Source organism: Eucyclogobius newberryi, unplaced genomic scaffold, assembly GCF_026437365.1.
Source record: "Eucyclogobius newberryi isolate DKJ021-1_F unplaced genomic scaffold, fEucNew1.0.hap1 SCAF_2, whole genome shotgun sequence".
NCBI lineage: Eukaryota > Metazoa > Chordata > Actinopteri > Gobiiformes > Gobiidae > Eucyclogobius > Eucyclogobius newberryi.
Window position 1 is genome coordinate 7,405,288 of NW_027315834.1, and position 21,818 is coordinate 7,427,105.

Below are 21,818 nucleotides of genomic sequence, written 5' to 3' on the forward strand. Positions count from 1 at the left end.
GGCTTCAAGATGGAGATGCATGGCACTCTGTGGACCTGAACTAGTATTTCTTCTGTGCTGATAAAGCCTCTTGTGTAGAGGCTGTTTCGTCTCACCTATGTAACGTTCTTTACAGCTTTCTTCACTGCATTGGATCGAATAAACTACATTGCTCTGTTTTTGAGTCGGCAATTTGTCCTTTGGGTGAACCAGTTTTTGTCTTAAAGTGTTGCCTGGTTTAAAATAAACAGGGACTTCGTGTTGTCTAAAAATTCTCTGCAGTTTTTCCGACAGGCCAGACACATAAGGGATAGAGACACCCTTCCTTCTCTGTTCAGTTTCCCTTTTGTCCTGCTTCTTGGTTCTCTTCACTCTGTTGAGAGCCCAAGCGGGGTAACCACAGGCTGAGAGGGCATTTCGGACATGTTTTTCCTCTTTCTTCTTGCCCTCTGAGCTGGTGGGCACACCTTGAGCTCTGTGTTGTAAGGTTCTGATCACCCCCAGCTTGTGCTGTAGTGGGTGGTTGGAACCAAAGAGCAGATACTGGTCCGTGTGTGTAGGTTTCCTATATACTTCTATTTGGAGTTTCCCGTCCTCTCCTCTGATCGTGGCACAATCAAGAAAGGCCAAGCGATCAGAGGAGAGGACGGGAAACTCCAAATAGAAGTATATAGGAAACCTACACACACGGACCAGTATCTGCTCTTTGGTTCCAACCACCCACTACAGCACAAGCTGGGGGTGATCAGAACCTTACAACACAGAGCTCAAGGTGTGCCCACCAGCTCAGAGGGCAAGAAGAAAGAGGAAAAACATGTCCGAAATGCCCTCTCAGCCTGTGGTTACCCCGCTTGGGCTCTCAACAGAGTGAAGAGAACCAAGAAGCAGGACAAAAGGGAAACTGAACAGAGAAGGAAGGGTGTCTCTATCCCTTATGTGTCTGGCCTGTCGGAAAAACTGCAGAGAATTTTTAGACAACACGAAGTCCCTGTTTATTTTAAACCAGGCAACACTTTAAGACAAAAACTGGTTCACCCTAAGGACAAATTGCCGACTCAAAAACAGAGCAATGTAGTTTATTCGATCCAATGCAGTGAAGAAAGCTGTAAAGAACGTTACATAGGTGAGACGAAACAGCCTCTACACAAGAGGCTTTATCAGCACAGAAGAAATACTAGTTCAGGTCCACAGAGTGCCGTGCATCTCCATCTTGAAGCCTCTAATCACTCGTTTGAAGACGGTGAGGTGAAGGTTTTAAGCAGGGAGAAAAGATGGTTTGAAAGAGGAGTCAAGGAAGCTATTTTTGTTAAAAAAGAAAGACCTTCTTTAAACAGAAATGGAGGGCTTAGGTTTAATCTTCCTGTTATCTATAATGGGTTACTGAACCCCTGGAAAGGTAAAGGACCAGGGCATTCAAATGCTAATCAGGTACTCAGGGTGGTTGAGCCAGGGTCTCACTAAGACAAAGAGGTTTTAACAGCCCATTAAGATTCTGAATAGGCTAGCTCGGTAGATACAAGGGGGGAGTTTCTGTTGAAACCAACAACTCTTTCTACTTCAGGAAGGCTCCTCCCAATGGGCGGGTCTTACCACAGAACAGTATTAATATCGGAGTTCTCGACCTAAATTCTGTTATTGACAATGACTCTTGGATGAGAGTCGAAACGTCTACTTTTTCAAACTGAGTCCAGATGACTACAACTGAAGCTTTTTCTACTATGGAACACGCCTGGACGAATGAGGGATTACACCGACATCCATGCTAGTTGTTCAAGACTTCCTATTTGAAGTAGTCTGGTTACATTATGATGTCGTCATCATTCTGCATGTCATCTAAACTGTTTTGAGATTATTCATACAAATAAACAGTTGGACGGCTGCCTAGTGGTTAACCTGGACCACATATGGCACGGCACATGACGTTGTGGTCCCGCCTCCTCTTCAGGTTGAGCAGCTGAAGGAGGAGCTGAGTCAGAGCCGCTCAGAGAAGAACGAGCTAAATCAGCGAGTGTGCGAGCTGCAGCGGGAGGTGTCCTCAGTAAGACGCGCTTCTCTGCGTGCCCTCGGTCTCTCTTGAGCTTCCCCCTCCTCTCCTTCTCTCTCTTTCAGTCTCTCCTCTCTTTCACGCAGGACTGAGGCAGCCCGAGCTCCCTGTTGAGGCGCTCCTGTTCAGACAGCATTAAGCAACTACGGTTAAACATTGTATTTGTTATTTGTTTCTTTACATTACATTGCAAAATGTATATACTGCATAGTCCAGAGATTTAACAATATTTCAGTTTGCATGTACTGTTATTTTATATGTTATTTTCACAGCATCAAACTCCACTCAGTTAAAGCTGCAATGATTAATCATTTTGTTATCTGGATTATACAGATTATATCAAAGACAGCAGCATTATTAAATCAAAATGTCAAAAAATAATAAAACATTTGTCCATGTGGGAGTAGATTATCCTACACATGCTTCAGACTTCAGAGTTCAGAGCATCAAAGGTAAAAGTTAGTCTACAGTGTTTTGAGTGTTTCTTTTCTTGAGGCAAGGTCTGTCACTTAGTTGTTTGTTCCTGTCTGAACTTTCAATAAAGTACTTGACTCCAGCTTCTTCAAACCTGCTTCTTTTCACCTCGCATGAGTTTGGTCTGGGTTGTGGTTCCTCAGGAGGCTTTTGTCGTAGGGGACTTTGCTGCCCTGATGTAGTTGCACCAATAGGAAGTAGTAGACTTGTGCATCCGATTCTAACTCTAAATGTTTCTTGTTAAATGTGCACTACGTCTCACCTTTCTGCTGGAGGGTCTTCCACCTGCTTGTCTCCATGGACATGTTATTGCTTTCCCTGGAATGTTTCACAAAATTAATATCCAGATTTTTCTTATCCATTTTTTTATCTTGATTTTGACAATTTTCAGACAATACTGTTTTGGTTGAGGTTCAAGACGAGCACAAAAGGATCAGAGAAACCACAAACAAGCAGAAATATATATACACCATTGTTTTGAATAATAATAATGTTGAAAAAATAGTCCTAGTTTAATTTTGGGATAGTTTTGGTTTAGTCCTAGTTTAAATCTGGGATAATCCTGGTTCAGACCCAGTTGATAGTAGTCTAGTTTAATTCTGGTTCAGGACTCAAACTCTCTTCAAACTCCAAGACTCATATAAACAGAGATATATCATTTTGGACTTCCCAGGCAAAGCAATAACATCAAAGCTGCATTGTGCACCTTTAAACAGAAAATAAAGGAAATCCTGACCTATACCCCTTTACTGTAGTTTCCCATGAATTTCACCTTTTTCATAGTTCTATGCTATAGTTGTTCTTAATGTGTGTTTCTTAGATGGAGCAGACCAAGCAGGACCTGAATCGGAAGGACAGTGAGCTGCTGGGGCTAAGGACCAAACTGGAAACTTTGAATAACCAGTTTTCTGACAGCAAACAACATGTGGACGTGCTGAAGGAGTCTCTCACTGCTAAAGAACAGAGGGCTGCTATTCTACAGACAGAGGTACGGGAATATAAGGTTCAATGCAGATAAACTGGAAACTAGTGTGACATTTCTATGATTTTACTCAACGATAATACCCAATCCCACGCGTTGACAGGTGGATGCGCTGCGGCTGCGTCTGGAAGAGAAAGAGTCACTTCTGTCCAAAAAGACGCAGCAGATTTCAGAGCTGACAGACGAGAAGAGCACGCAGGCCGGAGAGATCAGTGACCTCAAAGACATGCTCGACGTCAAGGAGCGCAAAGTGTCCGTGCTACAGAAGAAGGTAACCATTCCTGTTTTAACATTGTTTTAACATTGTTTTAACTCTTGAAAAGTGGTTCTCAAACTGTGGTATGGGTACTACTGATGGAACAGAAATTTCTTCTGCTTGCTTGCCTTGTGTGTACAGTTTAAAGGACAAATATTATGCATTATTTGTATTGTTAATAGCCTTTAAACAAACCTTTTTCATTTTTAGACAGAGGTATGTTTTAGAACTAAAAATTAAAAAGGTTTATAACAAACAAAATTACATTTGGATCCCTGCTGTTTACCCTGGGACTCTCTGTGTTTTGAGGGAATTACATGCAGTTAGAGATAAAAATTCAATTTAGCATAGTGTGTGTCCTTACTGCTATACAGTGATTTAGCCTGTGTTCACACTTGCATAACCCGGAGCTCCCCCTGGATTTTTTATTCTGTTTTGCCCCAGTACAAATGTATTGCATTTTTTAGATTAAACCGGTAAAACTCATCATGGTTTATACATTTTTCCTCACATTCTTTGTAATTGCAATTAGATTTCTGATTTATGTTTTCATTTAGAATTCTGTTCAAAGCGCACATTTTAATGTTGTTCAGGAGCATTAACATCTGATTTGCTGAATTTTCCCATGCGTTCCAAAACATTTTTGTGGAAGTCTAAGCAACAGGGCTAGCAGTGTTTATAAGTAATAAGACAGGATATGTTGTTATTTACACAGAAAATTATGTTACTTAAATAATTTCAGTCTTAATAATTGCAGTCAATTGTGATTTTTATTCAATTGAGATATATCTTGCAGCTTCACTCGGAATGCATTAGGAAAGTGAGAAATAATTTTGGATCTCTAAACATTTTTTAAAATTGACTTCATGTTTTGAAGACTATAAAAAAACAGGACAAGAACAGTACCAAACTATGTCTGAATCAGGACTCAATTGGACTCAATCTGTATATATGAGTGGACTGCGCTCCCATTCTATTTTCTGCACCTCTTTCTTTGTAACTGCTGCTGTGAGGTTCATCGCTCTGAACTGAAAATGGTTGCTTTAAAAAGCTCTAAATTAACCTTTTGGAGCATTTAACCATGTTAATACATTGTTCCTTCATTAAAAACATACCTGGAGTTGCATTTAGCTTCATTCAAACTAGTTTGATGAATTGGGTTGTTTTTTCACGATTTAGCCTGGACGATTTGGATAGACCCTTTAATATGCTGATGACGGGTTCTCATGTTTTTCTAATTATTACTCTGTTTGATGGGATAGTCCTTGTGGTGAATATTTATTATGGTTTTACAGTTTTATCAGTTGAGTGGCAATTTGTGAAGAAACAGTAGTAAGAGTTGAGTTCTTAATGTCATCAATAAGTGACATTACATCCAAAATGACAATTTACACACAAGTGACACATGTGTCTGAGAGTTTCAACACTCATTTAACAAAACAAAGGTGTTATCAGATATTATATCTGTCAAATCATAACTGTAATTTATGTGGATGGATTTTGGCCCTTGTTTACAATATGGTTGCTAGGTAACAGTTATGGAATAACCTCTGCCGATATCACATCTGCTGCTCATGTCCAACCAGGACAAAAAAGTTTTATAGTACAATGTTCACTTTTAGCTTGAGTATGAAGTGCAATTTCTGATTCTGCTGTGCACATTTAGGTCACTAGATGGAACTGTAGGACTGTGCTTTTTCTGAGACAAATTCTGTAAAAAGTCTGAAAGGTGCAATGTTTGCTTACAATATGTCATTCATGCTAAAGTTATTGTTAATAGATTTGAAGACTTTCACAGTATGAATGATCATAATAACAAAACGCTGCGATTCCTATGTCTGTTTTTCTCAGTTTCAATTATAACTGCTAACACATTTGGAACTCAGTTTTAATTTTGAAATATTGCAAAACTAATTGCAACTAATTAGTAAACGAATAATCGTTAATTGTCTATATACAGACTCCAAAACATGCCATGAGCTGAGAGATAATTTATGTGAATATACTCCCCCTCAGTAGCTTCTACTTTCTACTTTATCTGGGTAAATATTTGTAAAAAATCATTCATGCTTGGGTTAAGCAACAAATCATTAAATCAAAAGGAAAATCACTACATTAATCAATTATCAAAACTATTGTTAGGTGCAGCCCTGTTACAATCTACATCTAACATATACTTTGTAAAATAATAATTAAAACAGATGTATCACAATAATAATGTCATGTCAATAAATGTGAATGAATAATAGAACATTATTTTTATCATTAAATGATATTATCATTTAATGATAAAAATAATTTTCTATTATTCGTTCACATTTATTTTTTTATATTTTGCCAATGTTCATTTAATTTCTAATACCTTATTTTATACATGTTTTTCAGTTTTTTGGGGGGGGTCATATTTTATAAAAAAAAAAGATAAATACAATTATTACTTCTTGTTCTACATATCGTCAAAGCACATTCTCATGACAATGACGCTATCTGATCCTACTCACCGATCAGAATCCTAAAGGAAATAATGTCAATTCTTCAGAGTCTGCCGCTGTCGCATTGAGAGCGTTCAAATGTGGTAAGCGTACAGTGTGTTTTTAATGGTGACACAAGCGTGCAGACTGGAGGACAAATAGGAGGGGGAGGAGAGCGAGACGTGTTTGAATTCTGTGCATACTAATCATCATCGCCTGCTCAATAAATTATGACCTCTGCAGCCTTCAAATAGAATATATGCACTGCACTGTCTGAGAGGCAGGCCCACTCTTCAAACGCTAATCTGCCAGTCGCCATTAGCATTTTGAAAGTAAATATTGTTCTCATATACATATGTCATCAATACACATTTTGTAATTATTCTTTGTTTCCCTCATTGTTTATTATTGCCTACATCAAGGTTATGTTTTCCCAGCTGCTCGTTTGTCAGTTTTGTTCAAGGCAAATACACATTTAGGATTTTAATTGGATTCTAAATTTTTTGTATTAGTTGGCATATTTTCATACCATAATCTGGTTAAAATTGTGTTTAAAATATATATATATATATTTTAAACACAATTTTTTACGTCATAAGGCGATTACGTCATAAGGCGCTGGTACAGCTGGCAGCCCGGTGTAAACGCTCTCTCTTTTATGAAATTTCCCCATGTGGGACAATAAAGGAATATCTTATCTTATCTTATATATTTAAAGGCACAAAAGAATAACAAGCAAATATCTGACTACTGAAATAATCATATCAATTACAAAAAGAAAAATAATCAATGGAAAAAGCTATTATTATTATTATTATTAATTATTATTATTATAATAACAAAAACAATTAAGTTTTTCTCTACCAGTTATAGTATAAATCTCAAGGTTGTGAGTGAAGTTCCATTTGAAACTTACAGAATTATTTTCTATTATTGTTATTTTTACTGTTCTTTCACTTCTGTACCTACTTTGCGTTGTAACACTGGAATTTCCCCACTGCGTGGACAAATGAAGGCTTAACTTATCTCTTATCTTAAAAGGCTACGAATAGACAAATAAACGTATCATTTTTTGTTTTTCTTTAGTTTAATTCTTGATCAGGTTTTTAGCATAAAATATTAAAGGCGCAATGGACGATTTTTTGGCGATTTGAGAACGCAGGCGGAAGTGCGCCTGCGCACTCTCCCGTGCGGACTGATACAACACACACGTGCGTTTGTTTATTAGCGCAACGGAGCGCATCGCATCTCTTGTCTCCCGTAGATTTCTGTTCACTTCTGCGTCAGCTCAAACTGTCTTTCTCTGTCTTCATTTGCCCCGTACACTGAGGGAACTATATTATGATAGATCCATGCGCTTAGGCACGCGGAAACGTGGGGACGAACCGCACGCGGCTGCAGGTGAGCGATAGGTGCGTTTTATGATTGATACGTGGCAGGACTAATGATTTATCCACGCCATGAGGAAATATGATAGCAAATTTGCTGAAAAAAATCATCCATTCTACCTTTAAGATCTCTATTTGGGAATTCAAAATGTAGCTTCTATTTTTTCATTCATAACTGGCTAGGCTTTTTGTTGTTGTTGTTTCTTTGGTCAGTTTGCTATATCAACATACTGTATATTTCAACTTTGTCGGCTCTACACCCAAAGATGTGTTATTATTTCATTGAATCACTTTCACTTACATCCATAGATTTACTGTATTTTAACTTCAAAGTTCATTTTCTCTGTATTCTTGGACTTGATGCGTTGTACTGAAGGATTTGTTGATTCCTAATCTCAAACCTGATTTATTGACATTTCAACTCCAAATAATGAGGCAAAACTTACATTTTCAGTTGTTGTTGTTGTTTAAAAAAATAAAGTGTTGATGACAACACGAACAAGGCAGTTTACGTCGCCCGGATCGGCGTCACCGGGGCCCCATCCTGGAGCCAGGCCTGGGATGGGTGCTCCATGGCGAGCGCCTGGTGGTCGGGTCTTACCCCACGGGGCCCGGCCGGGCACAGCCCGAAAGAGCGACGTGGGGCCGCCCTCCCGTGGGCCCACCACCCGCAGGAGGATCCATAAGGGGCCGGTGCAGAGAGATCTGGGCGGCAGTCGACGGCAGGGGCCTCGGCGACCAGATCTCCAGACACAGAGACTAACTCTGGGGACATGGAATGTCACCTCGCTGGGGGGGAAAGAGCCTGAGCTTGTGCGGGAGGTTGAGCGATACCGACTAGATATAGTCGGCCTCACCTCCACGCACAGTTTGGGCTCTGGAACCCATCTCCTCGAGAGGGGCTGGACGCTCCACTTCTCTGGTGTTGCCCGCGGGGAGAGGCGGCGGGCTGGTGTGGGCTTGCTGATAGCCCCTCAGCTCAGCCGCCACGTGTTGGAGTTTACCCCGGTGAACGAGAGGGTCGCGTCCCTCCGCCTTCGGGTGGGGGACAGGTCTCTCACTGTTGTGGCGGCCTACGGGCCGAACAGCAGTGCAGAGTACCCGGCCTTCTTGGAGTCCTTGGGAGGGGTACTGGACAGTGCACCGACCGGGGACTCCGTTGTTCTACTGGGGGACTTCAACGCCCACGTGGGCAATGACAGTGACGCCTGGAGAGGGGTGATCGGGAAGAACGGCTTCCCCGATCTGAACCCGAGCGGTGTTCAGTTATTGGACTTCTGTGCTAGCCACGGATTGTCCATAACGAACACCATGTTCAAGCACAAGGGTGTTCATCAGTGCACATGGCACCAGGACACCCTAGGCCGGAGGTCAATGATCGACTTTGTTGTTGTGTCATCAGACCTCCGGCCGCGTGTCTTGGACACTCGGGTGAAGAGAGGGGCAGAGTTGTCAACCGATCACCACCTGGTGGTGAGTTGGATCCGCCGGCGGAGGAGGAAGCCGGACAGACTTGGCAGACCCAAGCGCATTGTGAGGGTCTGTTGGGAACGTCTAGTGGAGCCCTCTGTCAGTAGGGTATTCAACTCGCACCTCCGGGAGAGCTTCTCCCATCTCCCGGGGGAGGCTGGGGACATTGAGTCCGAGTGGACCATGTTCTCCGCCTCCATTGTTGATGCGGCTGCTCGGAGCTGTGGTCGCAAGGTCTCCGGTGCCTGTCGTGGCGGCAACCCCCGAACCCGGTGGTGGACACCGGGATGCCGTCAGACTGAAGAAGGAGGCCTATCAGGCCACTCTGGCTTGTAGGTCTCCGGAGGTCATCGACGGGTATCGGCAGGCCAAGCGAGCCGCGGCTCGTGCTGTCGCAGAGGCAAAAACCCGGGCCTGGGAGGAGTTCGGGGAGGCCATGGAGGAGGACTATCGGTCGGCACCAAAGAAATTCTGGCAAACCGTCCGGCGCCTCAGGAGGGGGAAGCAGTGTCTCACCAACACCGTTTACGGTGCGGGTGGAGGCCTGCTGACCTCGACTGGGGATGTCGTCGGACGGTGGAAGGAATACTTTGAGGATCTCCTTAATCCCCCAGTCACGTCTTCCGAAGAGGAAGTAGAGACCGGGGACTCGGAGGCTGGCTCATCCATCACCCAAGCTGAAGTCACTGAGGTTGTTCGCAAACTCCTCGGTGGCAGGGCTCCGGGGGTGGATGAGATCCGCCCTGAGTACCTAAAGTATCTGGATGTTGTAGGACTGTCTTGGTTGACACGTCTCTGCAACATCGCGTGGCGTTCGGGGACCGTGCCTCTGGACTGGCAGACCGGGGTGGTGGTCCCTCTGTTCAAGAAGGGGGACCGGAGGGTGTGTTCCAACTACAGAGGGATCACACTCCTCAGCCTCCCGGGTAAGGTCTATTCCAAGGTACTGGAGAGGAGAATCCGACCGATAGTCGAACCTCGGATTCAGGAGGAGCAGAGTGGTTTTCGTCCCGGTCGTGGAACACTGGACCAGCTCTATACCCTCCATCGGGTGCTCGAGGGTTCATGGGAGTTTGCCCAACCAGTCCACATGTGCTTTGTGGATCTGGAGAAGGCTTTCGACCCTGTCCCTCGGGGTGTCCATTGGGGGGTGCCCCGGGAGTACGGGGTCCGGGGCCCTTTGCTCAGGGCTGTCCGGTCCCTGTATGACCGGAGCAGGAGCTGTGTTCGCATTGCCGGCAGTAAGTCAGACCTGTTCCCAGTGCATGTTGGGCTCCGCCAGGGCTGCCCTTTGGGTTCTGTTCATAATTTTTATGGACAGAATTTCTAGGCGCAGTCAGGGGTCGGAGGGTGTCCGGTTTGGGGACCACAGGATCTCATCTCTGCTGTTTGCAGACGATGTTGTCCTGATGGCTCCATCAAACCCGGACCTGCAACATGCACTGGGACGGTTTGCAGCCGAGTGTGAAGCGGCTGGGATGAGAATCAGCACCTCCAAATCCGAGGCCATGGTTCTCGACCGGAAAAAGGTGGCTTGCCCTCTCCAGGTGGGTGGGGTGTCCTTGCCCCAAGTGGAGGAGTTCAAGTATCTCGGGGTCTTGTTCACGAGTGAGGGAAGGATGGAGCATGAGATCGACAGGCGGATCGGTGCAGCGGCTGCAGTGATGCAGTCGCTGCATCGGACCGTTGTGGTGAAGAGGGAGCTGAGCCGAAAGGCAAAGCTCTCTATTTACCGGTCGGTCTACGTTCCTACCCTCACCTATGGGCATGAGCTTTGGGTAGTGACTGAAAGAACAAGATCGCGGATACAAGCGGTCGAAATGAGTTTCCTCCGCCGTGTGGCTGGGCGCTCCCTTAGAGATAAGGTGAGGAGCTCGGCCACACGGGGGGAGCTCGGAGTAGAGCCGCTGCTCCTCCACGTCGAGAGGAGCCAGCTGACGTTGAGGTGGCTCGGGCATCTGTTCCGGATGCCTCCTGGGCGCCTCCCTCGGGAGGTGTTTCAGGCATGTCCCACCGGGAAGAGGCCCCGGGGAAGACCCAGGACACGCTGGAGAGACTATGTCTCTCGGCTGGCCTGGGAACGCCTCGGGATCCCCCCGGAGGAGTTAGAGGAAGTGTCTGGGGAGAAGGAAGTCTGGGAGTCCCTGCTCAGACTGCTGCCCCCGCGACCCGGCCCCGGATAAAGCGGCAGAAGATGGATGGATGGATGGAAGAAAAAAAATAAAGAAATGTAAACTTGCTTATATCAATTTTGTCCCTTATATGTTTGTATAAAACATTACTCAATGACAAATATATTTATTTACTTACATGTATGTGACTTCATTGACATTGTTCACTGCAGAACTCTTCACTATTTCAAATCTCCTTAGAAATGAACAGCACTGTCAGGGCAAAAACAAAACAAAAGATCAGATTTGTTCCCACATTTCATAGTTTTGTATCATAGGCAATTTAAGGAGAAAAATAGGGCAGGATCGAGTGAAGCAGCGTGTGTTTCTGTCAGCATGAGGAAGTGTATGGGATCAAAGCGGCTCTATTTTCCATGTGCAGAGATAGACGGAGAGAGAGGAAACTGTCATTAAAGCTGTCAGGAGAGCGCGTGATTAACGAGCAAATGGAAATATGTAAGTGTAGCAGGGACACAGCTGCTCAAGTGTCTGAAGCAGAAGTGGTAGACATCGAAAAGATTGTACAGTGTTTCTCAAACTGTGCTGCTTGTACCTCTGGTGGTATGTGGGCTGCTGCTTCTGATGATATGCAGGGCCCTCTGCTTTCTGAGCCTTACAAAAACACAGTGTTCGTAGGTCGTTCTTTGTTTGTAGCCAGGTCGATGCTCTACGATGCCCCGCTTCTTATGAGCACCACACACATTTCTTACAAACACCCTGAGAGCAATCATAGTGTTTGTGTTTCAAAACTCGGCTCCAGAGACCACATGTTCCTAACAGGAATTTGAGTTGTTATTGAGAATTGAAAGGTACAAATGCTTTAAGAAGGCTTTAAGAAATTTTGCTCCCCTCCACAAAAGTTCTCTTGGTTTTGTACGACCGGTGAGGTTTGTACAAGTGAACTGTCAGTGCGGGTCATTGTGACCGTAACTTTTGAGACAAAATGTTAGAGAGGGGCGATATTCAGTGTATTGGCTCCAGTGTTGGTATTGACCTAATGTCAACAATAATGGTATCGTCGATATAGAAAAAAGGGCTCATATTTGGCACCGATATATTTTCTGCACTGTCCCTGGTCTGTGTGTGCCAAGTGTCATTTCCAGTTTTCCTCAATAGATCATATTTGTCTTTTTTAAGAAACTCATGAACAAAAAAGGAATTAGAAGCCTGTTGACACAAGCACGTAACAAAGTACATTATATCCTAGATAGATACATTTTGGAATTATTTTTACTTCATATTGAGACTTTGCTTCGCACATCATGTTCTACAGCACATCAGCTGTAGAACATGTGCTGAATCAAGCGAAAAAAAATCACTGTCTTACTTGCAAGGTGAAGTTTTATTGACAGGTGAAGAGACAATGTTTTGGCAAATGCCATTTGGGTGATCGGTTATCAGCCACAGCTGCAAGAAAAATACCAGTACAAACAAATGTACAAGAAATGTATATCAGTAACATCTATTCAGGTTTTTTCCTCATCATGGTTAACGATTATTTCGAATGACTTGATCTATGGTTTTGTCTCATTTAAACCTGGTTTAAATGAGACATTAAGCATAATTAATTGACATTGTTGATTCATTTCTCCCTGTGGCCCTCAGAGGCAACTGTTGTTGTGATTTTGGGCCTTACAAAAATAAATTGATTTGATTTGATTTGAAGCCCAAATTTAGGCTTGATAAAGTCCGTCATTCAATCATGTATTATATATATATATTATTCAATAAAATATCACATCCAAACTGTGATGTGATCTTACCTGGTCTCATAAACTATTTTTTTCTTTAAAAATGTTTTTTGTTATGAGTATTATTTTGATAGTACAAAGCACTCTTTGTAACATTATTTCAGTTTGCAGGGGTGGTAGTATGTGTTAGAGCCATCAAACTTTCTCAAGCCACACCTTAAAATACTTATTTTCAACTCTTGTTTAATTCTTTGTCATTACCAATTTCACAATGGTTTAGTGATGCGACAGATGGCACATTGTGGTGGTCAAGCCACAGGCACAGACCGGCAGCCCCAGAGTGTGATGAATACCACACCAAATTGTATAGAATATTTGAGTTCCTTCAAATACATGATGTTAAATTAATGCATGCTTATAAACTATTTAGTTTGATGAGATATTTATGAATGTTTTTTCTTTGCAGATTGAGAACCTCTTGGACCAACTGAAGGACAAAGACAAACAGCTGAGTGGTCTAAAGGACAGACTTAAGTCCCTGCAGACGGACACCACTAACACTGACACGGCTCTGGGGACTCTGGAGGAGGCGCTGGCCGACAAGGTCTCACTACACAAACTGTGCTGCACTACTTACGACACTGAGTTTAAAGAATTAACCAGGAATAAGTCTGGACCTTGACCTGGACTAAACCAGACATTAAAGGTTGAATGGACGATTTCTTTGGCCCAAATCTGAGTCTTATTTCCTCGTGGTGTGGACTGCCAATTAGTCCTGCCACGTATCAATCATAAAACGCAGCTACCGCTCACCTGCAGTCACGTGCGGCTCGTCCCCCGAGAGCAGCACATTTCCGCGTGTCTAAGCGCATTGATCTATCATAATATAGTTCCCTCAGTGTACGGGACAAAATGAAGACGGAGAAAGACTGTTCGAGCTGACTCATAAGAGACGGAAATCAACGGGAGACGAAAGAAGCAATGCGATCCGTCGCGCTAATAAACAAACGCACGTGTGTGTTGTATCAGTCCACACGAGGGAGTGCACATGCGCACTTCCGCCTGCGTTCTAAAATCGCCGAAAAATCGTCCATTGTGCCTTTAATCAGGACTTAACAAGGAGTAAAATAGGAATAAACCAGAACCTGAATCAACACTATTTTGGATATTTACTTTTTTAAATTATATTAGAGCATTTTATATATCGAGTACGATGTTCTAGTCATTTGGACTAGACTTTGAATTGAAGATGCTTCATCTTTTAATAAATATCTCTTAAGAGTTGAATAGAGGATTTTTGGCGACCAATCAGTGTCTCATTTCCTCGTGGTGTGAGCAGAGTAGTTCTCCCACATGTCAATCAATCCCTGTGTGCTATTGCACACCTGCAGGCTCGTTCTGGCTTGTTTTGACTCGTACCCAGGGTATCAACATGTCCCCCTGGCTGTGCATGCGTGCTTGATATGCCGATGTGTGTTTGGCGAAGCTAGCAGCAAGTTCCTTCAGTCCTTTGGACTGCAAAGTACAAAAATGGCTGAGAGACGACAGAGAAAGACTGTTTGAGCGGGCTCAGAAGAGACGGAAATCTGCAGAGACAAGAGATGCAATCCGGTCGCGCTAATAAACAAACGCACATGTAGCAGGGGAGCTGTTGCGTGCTCATGCACAAGGTTTGATGGCAGGCAGTAGGGCTGCAGCTATCAATAATAATCGAATAAACAAATAACAAATCGAGTTTCTGCTCAAAAAAACACATTTTATTCTTATTTTCATATAAGTTTGTCCCCAAAACAGCAACATTACACTTCACCAGTACAAACTGTTCTGTTTGTTAATAAATAACATATATAAAGGACTAATTCATTTGTCACCAGAATGTTTGTAAACAGTTACAGCAGCTATGAATTCATTTACGTTTCTGTCACATAACTTAAAAAAATAAATTTGTCTGTAAAACTTCATTTTGGGTGGGACCAGTGATGCCTGGTGTTTTGAGCGGTGGCTCTGCATTTAGTCATTTTGCTGTGTTGGCTCACTTGTGCCGGTCACTTTGGCCTCCGTGTCATCGCGGACTGTCTGTTTCAAATCAGATTATTCTAACATGGTCACGGTCCTCCTGCGGTTTCCATGGATATATATATATATACTTTTTCAAGGCGCTGCAGAGGAGAGGGCGGCGTGATTTAAACGTACAATTGTGAGTGGGAAACACCATGTAATAGAATGTTTAGGGTGCATGTAGCTTTGGAAACAATGAAGGTACGTTAAACCATCCTTTGTGGAAAATGCAACCCCATATGAGGCATATTTACCATTCCTAAAAGATGGCTAAAACGAAGTCTGGACGGTTAGTTTTAACCATTGACAAAAACATTTCACGAGTTAATTCGGCCAAACCCGAGAACGCGCCATAGCAACCGCCTTTGTAACTTCAACCGCGGTCGCAAAATCAGTGACGTCACACCGGGAACATGCTGTAGCCAGACCCTCATTGTTCTAGTCTGACATGTGCTTAACAGAGCGGAATTTACGTTTTACACGACAAATCTTGCAATAACACAGAGATGTGTAGCAATGCACTGCTCTCAAGAGGGAAACGGGCTCTTTGAGTGGCCCAAACAGAAGACTAGAGGACGTCTTTGGACACGATTTGAAGAGAAAGTTTTTGGAATCCCAAATCGGCGATCTGTGGCAAGTCTGGTCCAATGCTATACTACCGACATTTCACAGAAGACAGTTTCCAAAACCTTGCGAAGTATCTACTTGGATATGCAAAATAGTGAGTTGCAAGATATTTTCACATCAAGGCAGTTGTCTGTGCTTTCGTAGCTGCCGTATGCGGCTGTCTGACTGACGCCGTTTGCATGATGGCTATTGTGTTGTTGTTCACGGCGAGAGTGCGAACTTTATGCATATTACTGGTTGTAATAATTATACCAGGAAGTTGAATGGACCGGTGTGAGGAGCGCAGCAGCGGACTCACATTGGAAGAGGAGGAACGGGCTGCGCGAGTCCGCTGTGAGACCGGGCTCTTTCCCCGCCTCCTGCCGCACTTTCCCCGGGCTCACTGTGCTGCCTGGAATACTTAATTTTCCTCCGCAACTTTGGGATTTACCTTGCGCCTCGCCCGCGGCGTCTGTGGATTCTAGCGGCGGTGAAAGGCGCCAGTCTGGATGCGCATTCTGGCTCCGATCCGTGATGGAAACGCTGATTCCGGTGTTCGCCACGCTGTGGATATCCCGATGCAACACCACGGCGAGCGCGGACTCGTCCAAATCGGTGAGCAGCAGCACGCACGGGCACTTTAGAGAATGCTACTATCTGACTAGTGAACTTTCAGACTTGTGGGGTAGAAACGTTTGACTAGTAATTTGCAGTTTCAAACTAATATAGTAACATTGTCAACATTGTATTTCACATAATTTCATGGGAAATATTCCAGTTCAACACGCACTATTCAGAAAGTCTGTCGATGTCCAATCGCCAGCTCATTCTCGTCTCCTCATCATCATTCTCATCCGCTCCATTTTCATTGTCTGACAAGGCGTCAGGCTCAAATATATGAGGCAGCAGCTGCAGGAACTGTTCTTCAACTGGGTGCTGTTCGTCATCTGTTGAAATCCGCTCACTTGATTCACTCGTATTTTGGTCGCTATCGCTGTCCACTTCAGTGTACATATTCTCAGTGTTGGCTAGACAATGTCCCGGAGTGGCGTCACATTTCCAGGTTAGGTGAAGGCAAAAAGATGGCAGCAGCAAAGAGCGTAATTCTTTTAAATAATAGTTTATTTTTTATCAATAGTATCTGAATATATTAAGACTTGGATACTAACGGACTTGAAAGCACAATTGCAAATAACTTTGCAGCCCATGTTTAAAAATATTCTCGGGAGAGCACTGTCCTCAGTTATCGAAGAAACAACAAAACGATATGACCGCTGCTCTTTTGAGGCTTTAACAGTTTTGATCCTTTCAAAATGACAAATATGATTTGTTTCAACAACATAAAGAACAAGACAATCCTCTCGGATGAAGCGTAGTCCTAATGACGACCTAATGACGACGGATAAATGTTTGCACTGTTACTGTTACACACTTTGGCTTCTCCATCCACCGCTGGTCATATCCCATTCAAGGTTAAAACAATAAAATGTCTCTGAACAACACTTTCAGTCCACCCAGATTTAAAGAAAACAATTGTTTATTTCCATTAGTCCCAACTTGGTCGGCTCTGCTCAACTCTGAGCTCGTGACCCTGCTCAGCCCTGATTGTATTTCCATTCCAACTGGTGCTCAGTGGTGCTGTGTAAAACTAAGCGTGTAAACAGCGCAAAATGATGTCTCCTCAACAGACACGACAACACATGACAACTGATACACACTATGATGATAGCTATAAAACATCAGCAAAACTGCCACAGTAACCACTAATGAAGTAGAGCGAAGCAGACGGAATTACGGGCACAGAGGAAGGATACAAATACGGGGAATAGTGCACAGGACAAATAACAGTGGTGTTCTGTGTCCTGCTGCAGAAACATTACACTTTTACCCAATCAGCGTCTGATTGTCTGTGGACGTCACATTTAGTCCCTGCTTGGCTCGACTTGGCCCGATGGGGAAGAGGGTACTATAAAAGTATCTGGTCTGAGAAGGTAGCACCAAATGGAAATGCGCTAAAGCATGGCTGAGTCAAGTTGGGTAGAGCCAAGTAGGTACAAATGGAAAAGGCCTCATGAGTTATGAGAGAGTTAAGTTGGCAGAGTGGACCATGCATACCAAATTCCGACTATACAATGAATTGTGTTTCCAAAACCATTTTCAAATTTTTCATATTTAAAGAACATATGTTATTCTTTATTTGTATTGTTATTATCTAGGGATGTCCCGATTCGATCACCTGATCGGAAATCGGCCTGATCACGTGGTTTCAGACTCGATCGAAATCGGACGTCGCCTCCCAATCACTGATCGGATATAAATTTTACTCTTATTAGTTTGATCAGCGCTATACATTTCAAGCTTATTATTAGTCTCTCGCCTCCGTATAATGTATGAATGGATCGCGACTTTTTACTGCCGTAAAGCCCATACTTACGGCAGTAAAGTTTAGTTTTGTTTTGCGCCCTGCAATTCTGTATGCCCAGGAAATTTCGTGGATCCCACACAGCAGAGCACATCAAACAGATTAAGGAAAAATGTTCACTAACTTGGGCATCGACAAGCAATGGGTTGATGTAATTTTGCACGACAAACGCTACTAATATGAAGAAAGCCATGGGTGAGACGACGTGCGGTTTGGACGAGGGCGTCATCACCATTCCGGAGCACAGACACGGGGGTGCGGAGTGCGGGCTGATAGACACTGTGGCTACCTCGAGGGTCAGAACACTCGCCCCTGGCTTACTCTCGACTCGACATTCAGACAGATTTCAGCAAGAAAAACATAGATTTATTATTTAAGCCAGAAGCATTCACATTTTGCACTATTATTTCTTATTCAAGCCACCTCAAAGAAAAGTGCACTGTTAAAGTGTTAAGAAATAAAATAAAACTGGGGACAACCTGTTTATGTTGCATTCGTGCATTTTAAAAAATGTGTTATGAGAGTATCGGATCGGGACTCGGTATCGTCAGATACTCAAAATCAGATGACTCGGATCGGGGCCAAAAAAATCCTCATCGGGACATTCCTATTATTATCCTTTAAATAAGAGTCTGAGAATCTTACGTTTGGCATCTCATGTTTTTTTGATTTTATACCAATCAAAATTACATTTGGATCTCTGCTGTTCACCCCGCGACTATCTGAGATCTGGTACCATCGACAGGCTGCAGAGGGGATTACAGACATTTTAAGATAAACATAGATCCATGAGTTCAACATTTCAAGCTAGCCTCTCACGTCCTGGTCTCAGCACGCATTTATACTGATCGTGATGGACGGGAGAAATGCACATCTGACAATGATTCATGGACTTAAAAACAGCAGAGAAGATTCTCAGAGCCATGTCACCGATGAAGGAAACGTCAGTTATCGAGAAGATTCCGAACGGAGTGTATTTTGCATAATAAGTATCCTTTAAAGATATTTAAATGTCTTGCACGTTGGATACACACAGTACAAATCCTGCATTGTTGGTGAACGCTTTCGCTGGGGCCTGTGTTTTTAGCTGTGCAAATGCAGATTGCTATAATGTTTTAATGGTTATGAAAATGAGCTTGTGTGCCAAATAATATTACGTGTTTAAAATCACATTTGGCTGTTGGGTCCTGTTAAAGCTGCCATGTAATATATTAAGTTAATACGATTCTAATTTGCAAAGAAACCTGATACTGAGAAACTTGACTGTAAAAGTGGTGATTTGATTCTTTAGTTTTTCCTTTTAAATTTGTCTGTTAAGATTTTTTGTAATATTCTGGTGTGTAGCTCCTCTAAGTGGCACGCGGATTCCTCTGCAGTTAAATTCATTTTTTTGATTTAGAGTAAATCGAATCCACTTTTCTTTCCTCCATTGGGTTATTCCTTTAGAACTAGTACAACACAGATTTTCCTTGGCATTTTTAAAAGGGGAGGACGGAATAAAAATAAAAATAAAATGTTATTTTCCCATTATCAAATCACATTTCTACCATCCAAAAGTCGGAGTTGAATTTAAAAATAAAATGTTATTCTAAATAATTTTCTTGGATTCTTAGAATATAGGCCCTACAACCACCCCTCTACATTATCTACATAATTATAGTTATCAATGCAAGACATTGAAAATAACTAACACAGCTTCTCAGAAAATGAATCATCCCGTGACCAAACAAGTCGATTTGATAAACTTAATTCTTGACAGTCTTGTCTTGACAGGAACACAAAGTGTGCAATGTATGAAAATGCCTTATTGAGCTCGCTTAAATTTGGCCACAGTGATTTGATCAAACGGCGCAGTAATTTTTCCCACGCTAGAGTTGTGGACACGCAGCTCAGCTCATCGGGACAAATAACAGCGTCCTCACAATGCGATCAGATGAGAACGTGTGACTCCACAGACAAGCTGGTCCACATGCTACTTAATGGCAACGACAAAATGATTCTGATATAATCGGTCAAGACGTGTATTCTGCATTTCCTCATTCAAACACGAGTTCAATGAATGGGAAGCCCGAGCCAAAGCCTCGCCCATCCCGCATTCTTCATGTTAATCTACCGGTTGATCTCATGGATCTAGGAAGCCGTGAGTTGCGAGAGTTTTAAAGCTCTTACATACGGACTAACTCGGGTTCGTGCAGAAATGGTCGGAGGTCGAAGATGCTGGTGCAAAATACATTTTTATTTTTATTGAGGTTTTGGCTCAAAAAACAGGAACAAAAATTATCTTTTTTTCTTTAGAATCTCCGTTTTTGACGTCTGGGGCCTCACGAAACAACTTATTAAAAAACTCTCGCCTTAGCGCTAATTTAGACTTTGTGTTGGACGGTCAAATATTATCCTTGGTGCTACTTGATGTTAAAAGTTTAAGATCCACTGACATAGTGCAAATCTCTTTTTGTCTTATGATTCAAAACTTTCTGAAGGTAAAGGTCTGAAGGTTTTTTTTGTTTTGAATCCAGGACAAAATCATTGAGCGGCTGAAGGACCAGCGGGAGAAGGAGGAGCGAGAGAAGGGAGACGAGATGGAGACAAGTAAAAAGGATCTGAAGGATCTGAGAGAGAAAGTGTCCCAGCTGCAGGCCGATTTGGCTGATCGAGAGGTACAACACACACAAGCAGATTCATGTGTCTTATGGAGGCAATTCATCAGTTTATATTCTACTGCCTGAAATGAACCTCAACTTGACTACTGCCACGTTTCCACTGGCCCTAATTTCCCAGACCAGTTCACTTTATATTGTTTTGGAACAGTTTGTGTGTCTCCATGTCCAGGGTCTGGCTCTGAACATGATCAAGTCAGCATTTTTGTGATAATAGAAATGTTTATTTTATATCTGTTTTTGCCATCTGTGTTCTTTCCTGCTGAGCTAGACCACTTTGGAAGCTAGCTCCACTTGCTTCTGCTTCTGCTTCAGTGGGCCAGTTAACTTAAGACAGTGGAGACACTTTTGGACTTCCAAAGTGAACCTGTGGAAGCAAGCCTGCATCTTTAACCAGAAATCAAATGGGTGGTGCAGTGGTTAGTGCTCTCACCTCACATGGTGTGGGCATGGGGCTTTTCTGTGTAGAGTTTGCATGTTCTCTAGGTGTCTGTGTAGGTTTCCTCTGGGCGCTCTGGTTTCCCCTACCACTAAAACAATGTACAATAGGCTCCTCCCCTCTGGTGCCAAGACTCCCCTTAAAAATAAATGCTAGATCTCAGTGGGATTTTCCTAGTAAGAAAAAATAGATAAATAGGTCACACGTCACTTGCACACATACACTCTGTCAGTCCATGGTGTTTCTTATTGTTCAAACAGACTCCAGGGTCCCTATGATTAAACAGACGAAGCAGCTTTTCTCTGAAAACATTATGCACCATCGCAAACTGGAGCAAACACAGTGGAATATAATTTCTCTGCCCTTTATGAACCGCACAAGCTACCAGACAGAGGTTGATGAAGCAAGTCCCTGAGCTTCTGATAACAAAAATGAATTAATAGTACATAAAAGTTGGCACTATTTTTGAGAAACTGGATATGATGTAATTGAAGAGCTGTAGTGTTGCAGCAGTATGGCAGCAAGATCAATCACATCACATTTGTGGTAGTTTGCAAATCACACAGCTGTTATTAATTCCATGTGGTCTTATTGTGCATTAAACCCGGTTACACAGTTTAGACCCGTACAAAAATCCATGTGATTCCTTGCATTATTTTTGATTACTGACAAAATGCTACATTAATCAAAAAAATTACAATTGGATGATT

The 21,818-nt window shown here is 42.9% G+C and overlaps 1 protein-coding gene across 9 annotated transcripts in view; it reads left to right on the plus strand.

Moving 5' to 3' along the window:
- LOC140366986 (ELKS/Rab6-interacting/CAST family member 1-like) overlaps positions 1-21,818 on the plus strand; it is a 226,652-nt gene that overhangs the window by 55,654 nt on the left and 149,180 nt on the right. For 5 of the 9 annotated variants that reach the window (XM_072453254.1, XM_072453260.1, XM_072453257.1 and 2 more), the window contains exons 8-11: positions 3,318-3,485; positions 3,583-3,750; positions 13,393-13,530; positions 20,529-20,669. In XM_072453254.1, the coding sequence (XP_072309355.1) occupies positions 3,318-3,485; positions 3,583-3,750; positions 13,393-13,530; positions 20,529-20,669 (615 nt within the window). Of the gene's footprint in view, positions 1-1,924; positions 2,018-3,317; positions 3,486-3,582; positions 3,751-13,392; positions 13,531-20,528; positions 20,670-21,818 lie in introns of all 9 variants that reach the window. The other 4 variants (XM_072453259.1, XM_072453252.1, XM_072453253.1 and 1 more) reach the window with 1 other exon arrangement.